The sequence below is a fragment of the Opisthorchis viverrini genome, assembly GCF_000715545.1.
Source record: "Opisthorchis viverrini unplaced genomic scaffold opera_v5_7, whole genome shotgun sequence".
Taxonomy (NCBI): domain Eukaryota; kingdom Metazoa; phylum Platyhelminthes; class Trematoda; order Opisthorchiida; family Opisthorchiidae; genus Opisthorchis; species Opisthorchis viverrini.
In genome coordinates this window covers 4,115,411-4,121,168 of record NW_008751663.1, presented here as the reverse complement: position 1 = coordinate 4,121,168, position 5,758 = coordinate 4,115,411, and the positions used below count along the sequence as shown (strand labels likewise).

The 5,758-nt window shown below is 43.0% G+C and overlaps 1 protein-coding gene across 1 annotated transcript; it reads right to left on the bottom strand.

The window, feature by feature from the left end:
* Window positions 1-4,091: 4,091 nt before the first annotated feature.
* T265_00757 (hypothetical protein) lies at window positions 4,092-4,534 on the bottom strand (the record flags this gene model as incomplete). Its single annotated transcript, XM_009164606.1, has 2 exons — window positions 4,092-4,281; window positions 4,377-4,534. 2 exons carry the CDS (start codon window positions 4,532-4,534, stop codon window positions 4,092-4,094), a joined length of 348 nt encoding a protein of 115 aa, XP_009162870.1.
* Window positions 4,535-5,758: the final 1,224 nt, after the last annotated feature.

Sequence of the window (5,758 nt, the reverse complement as noted above, 5' to 3'; positions counted from 1 at the left end):
TCTTAATACAGTCACCCCCTTTCAAAGCGTTCTTGCAAATTCTTGTGCGTATACAGCTTTCTTTATCAAAGCGGCTTTAGTGATTCGATCATCAGTCGCACAAGTGGACAAACGCTACAGTTTTCACAAAATAAAATTTCCATTTGTAATTTATTTTAACGAAACTTCTCTTTTTAAGAAAGCGATTGTTCGAATACATTAATTTTTGGCAGTACTTCAATGACGTGAGATATCGAAAGGAAGATTGAGTGTTTGTTATCGGTAGCCCTCTTTGGGATCATCAAAATCCGGGCCATTGATGACGGGAAATGCGTGTTTTTGGGCACACTAAGGAGCGGTCTCATTTCGGAGGCGATTACTGCAATTTACTGATAAGCTGTTTCAGAGTACGTCATTCGTCGTTTATCGGGTTTGTTCATAGTTGTTGAACTTGGCTGCATGCTCGTGATACTCATTTGAAACTCATTGTTATTTACAAGAATCTCACGCGCAAAAAATCTGTTCCTTGAAATCTTGTTTGGAAGATTCGTTCCTAAGTGGACTGACACCACAACCATTTTCCTAACTCTTAATTTCTATTTTTGCCGGGTCACTTTCGAATCTTCCCAAGTGAATCTCGTTAACATTTGTTTGATAGAAAATCAGGCCAGGATTTTCTCAGGATTCGCATCAGTTCGTTAATGGATATTAACCTAGGGTGTTGTCCAAAGTTGCGTTCTAAGGCGATATACATTCGTCCGGTTAAACAGAACTGTTCCCATGTTACGGCTCGGAGTTGGTCTTGAGGATTTCTGACTTTTTTGGCCTTACTTCCATTGAAGACCATTCTGTGGACAATAAACTGACCTTGCCTGCAAGTTTCAAGCAAAGAAATCCATGTACGTTCATCAGAACTTCAGTGACAGTATGTCTCGTCAAGCTCCTACGTCTAATCTTGTATTCGGAAACATGGTCTGATGTGATACTACTCTGTGCACCTATGGAAAGCACTGTTTTTCAGATATGCAAATTCAGATTTAGTTTGGTTGAAGTTGCTTTCCGCTTCACCAGCTACCACAATTGCTTACAGTCCTTGTCAATACGGTGTGGTGCTCTCGCAACAAACAGTGGATTTGCCAAAGAATAGGGGCTGTTCTGATTGGTCCGATGTTGACCGTACTGATACTATTGATCGGTGTGTGACCACCAAGCACCACCTAGTGTACAACAATGTGCACCTCTGGTTATGCTTAATCTCAGTATAGCTAGTTGAACATAAACAACATATCTCAAAGGTGCTACTCTCTAACTCTGCATGGGAATACACTTTTCTAGTTTTCTCTCATGCACCAAACGATTACACAATGGAAGCAGCAAGTGATGTGAAATTAAACTCGGAAGAACGTGCAACAACTGAGGACTGCTTCTAAATCAAACGATTTTGGGATGGCAGAATTGATTACCTGAATGAAACTTCTGGTTAACTTATACACAATGACGTCCATCGATCGGAGTCCACGAAACTTTGCGGAAGTCTATCAAAGTCATAACCGAAATTTGTCGGGACCCTCAATAGCTTTGGAACAGTAAGTCATAACTGCTTTCACCAAGTTGTTGAGGCTAAAATGAAGTCGTTTCCAAAATATTTGATTTTAATTTTAATCATGGTTGCATTTGAGCATGAAACGCTCCTTAAGAAAGGCACTTTGTTAAATGAGGCTCAGGATGAGAGATTCAGCAGTCTAATCGGAAAATGAATGTTTATTTGCGAAAATATCCAAGTGCGAAGTAACCTTGTTTGGGATTCGGAGAATAGATTTGTGTGGTGAGCACTCACAATGGCAAAACCGGCAATCCGACGTCCAGCGCTCTTCACTGATCCTATAAGCGGCGTCACGTGATGAAAATTTACTTCAACATCGGAAACGTCGGGCCAACTGTAACATGAAGTGATCGCTCGAGATTCGATTGAGTCGTACGCTAGTGCCATCTCGGTTAGCCAGCGAGTGTACTTCTGCAGTATGCCATATTTGCTTTCGTTGAACCACTTAGATGGGTATATATCATCAACAAACGTCAACATCAAAGCCGAAAGAAGCATCTCACCGAACAAAAATCTTCAAGTTAGACTGTAGTGGACGCCTATTGGTCTTCATCAAAAACGATTGCTATAACACGAAGGAGCACGATATCAGGCGTTCACTGGCGTCCATATTTGGTTACCATTTGCTTCTGCGGGAAAGCATTTTCAAGAACTTTATACCCGCTCTTATAAAGTGAAAATTAATCTTGGTTTTTCGACTAATTGATCAAGTTGAATGAGACGTATCGGAACAAGTGAAACTCTGAGCACAACACTGAATCCTCGCTCACAGCTACATGTTGCCAACAATCAAAATTGACCACTTCCAACTTCATCTCGACACAACAATTTTTTCGCCAAAGCATTCAATTCCAGTGGGATCCGTCAGAAATAAAGTTGCGAGACATCACATTCGCCTGCACGAGCACATCAAAAGATTCGCGGTACAATAATCATGTGTGAATTCCAACTGGCCTTGTCTCATGTGGTTCGTAAACACTTGCAAAACCTAACTCGATTGCTTAAGCTCTCAGCTTAATGCAGGCTAGTTTTCTATACTGCGCACAAAATACATTGCTATGTGCTCATTCTGTTAGTAAAAGTCGTTGGGGATATCACAGTGTAGGCTTCAGAGTACATTGTTTACTTGCCGACACCGTGTATGCTGGCTGTGGGAGAAGCCGGTGTACTGGTTGTCAAGGCAGTTAACGTAGGCTTTTTTGGCTTGTTTTTTAGTCAGGTAAACTTTGTCATCAGAACCAAATTTAGTGTTCGAAAATGGGAAGAGTTCGTCCAATGTCATGAACATACCATTAGCAATAGGCATAGAGGAGAATCAATTTCTGCACACGCCCCCAGCGCACGCATGATTTTATCGATACAATTTTTTAATATACTACGTTAAGCAGCTTGATTTCACTGCTGCAGTAGAGCCAAACGCTCTAAGATCTGAATGGGAAGAGTTCGTCCAATGTCATGAACATACCATTAGCAATAGGCATAGAGGAGAATCAATTTCTGCACACGCCCCCAGCGCACGTGCACGTATGATCGATACAATTTTTTAATATACTACGTTAAGCAGCTTGATTTCACTGCTGCAGTAGAGCCAAACGCTCTAAGATCTGACCGAACCGTGCGACATTTCCAGTTATAGTGTGGAATTATGCGCCGGGGTCAGGACCTGAAACGCCCTGATACTTTAGAAATAGATCATTACTACTGACGAGATGCACATCTGCAAATAAAGTAGGTGCTAACTGGAGGCAAATGAATCCAAGATTTTTATCTCAGTTATGGTGTTCTTTAATGCAGTTTTCTGCGTATAGGCCGTCTCATGTTTAGTTCGTAGGCTACTGGAGATGACAAAATGGACTTTACCGGCTGCGCACACCACTTAGAAGTTTATCAGTAACTCTACAGCAGACCATCACTGATTTTACTCATCCTGGAGCTCACCGGCCAGACAAAGTTTCCGAGATTCCGCCAACCTTATGTTTACTGCAACACCAAATTGTTTTAAAGCAAAAAATTAGTTTTTTGCAAATTAATTTGGTGATGCTCGTGAACCCAAACGAATATGTTATCAACCCCATTCTTTTGAGTTGGTTTTTCATCGCATGATTTCCAGTAGAGCTTCACGCATATCTGTTCTCACTACAGCCCATGCACCATCCACTAACCCGCATAGAAGTGGTTCCGACAGTTTCTCTGACAGTAACTCCTTTCATCACCTTGGCAAAGTTCATCAATTTTCCAGCATCCACTTCTTCCACAATGGCGTAGTTTTCTCACATTCCAATTCTTGAGTGCCAACAAATGCTCGTTGTTTTACTCAGAAACGACGATTAGCAGCATGTTGCCTTGTGATCAACATTAAGTCCATGTTTAGCTGTCGACTGAATTCATGTGGCTACTGAAGTTTTCTTGGGGATTAAACCACATATTAGGAATAGGTAATGTCGGAACGCGGATACCACACAGCCAGTAATCACATTTCACTGGGTCTAATTATGCACCTCCAAGTTTCTCATTCTTGATCATGATCAAGATAGTCGGTGGTATATGATGACTGAATCAGGTTCGACAGCTGAGTATAAGTCTGGCGTTGTTCGAAATGGGCACAGGCGCACACAACTTTAGCAGAGCGCGCTCTTTCGAGTTGAATTCGAGCTCTCATTATTGTAAGATTGATGCGGTTTCGATCACCGACGACCCTTCTGGATCCAAATTTGTGAGAGTATTATTCGGGCCACTGAGCGTCCAGCCCCAGCATCATTTTCTTCCCACTTCTACGAGGCCTGTGTCGTTTAACTTCGCAAGATCAGTTTTATAGCCTTTGAGCCCATTGACAACATCCGTCGTTCTCCGTTTAATCCTAGCCCTATCCCCCATGTTTGATAGGGTCCTGATGTTTTTGATCTGAATTTCGCTTTGTGTGATAATGCTTGTTCCAAAACAAGGTTCTTCCATTTGGATTAAATCACAGACGAGAGGTGGAGCGTGTACTCATCTGAGTTGTCCGTTAGAGCCGAACTGGTTTTCAGATGACTGGACCGATACGAGCCGACGCCCAAGTGTGCTCTGTGAAGAAGGTTACTATTGTTGTGAATATCACGATAACTATTACTGATAGAATTGCACAAGGTAGCATGCCATGTCAATACATGGGCGAGATGGCCCAAGTGGTTAGAGGGCGAATTTGCTGACCGGAAGGTTCGTGATTCGAACCCAACCCATGACTCTCAACTTCCCCTGCCTAGGCTTGTGCGACCTGGCAGTATCCCAGTCCCCGTGAAACCTTCGGGTGGCATGGCAGCTAGGCACTGAAAGAGCGCTACAGCTGAACAACACACCAATTGTTAGTTCTACTTCGTCACAAATTCAAGGTCAACGACATTTTCAGACACGTGCAACCGAAACAGAACCCCGTGAGATGAACGATCGGCGACAACTGAAGGGATAAGATGAACCGTCATCTTATGCTCCTCTGGTGAGGCGAGAGATCGGCATGACGTGGTGAATAACACTTGTAGGGAAAATAACCGGATGGCGGGTTCGCGTTCGGAATGACCCCATTCTGTTTCACACCCACATATTCATCACGATCACGACTCCATGTGCTCTATTTGCGCCCCATAGCTTAGACGGTCACCTGAACGACACTTGCCAATAAACTTTCGAGGTCGCTGACTCATTAAGGAGAGAACTCCAACAGAGTGTGTTTGCACATTCCCACCCCGTCCACATAAGTTCTGCGCGTGGACATCCACGCGCCACGATGCTCTAGAAACATCTGCTCGGAAAACCTTCATATGCGGAATTGAAGGACATTCATCATTTGTGACAGCTGGTACCGGGATCTCAAATTAAGCAAGTGAACAGTGCTCAACGAGCAAGCGCGCACAAGACAAACATATGCACAGATAATTCCGCCTTCCCATTCCAGTCAGCTATGAAAAACTACGTCCCAAATAGTAGAACAATGACTTCTAATCTCAACCGTTGTTTAGAAAAAACGGTTCTTTGTCCCTTTTACAGTTGGCCTGTACAGTGTCCGTGGGATAAACGAAAAATTAAAGCATGCAGGCACATCCAGAATGATTCTATGTACAGGGACGTAATTGCTGGGAAAGAATTAATGGTTCCATGGGATTCGAAAAAATAATATCAGCTCTGGGAGTGTTCACAGCTCCA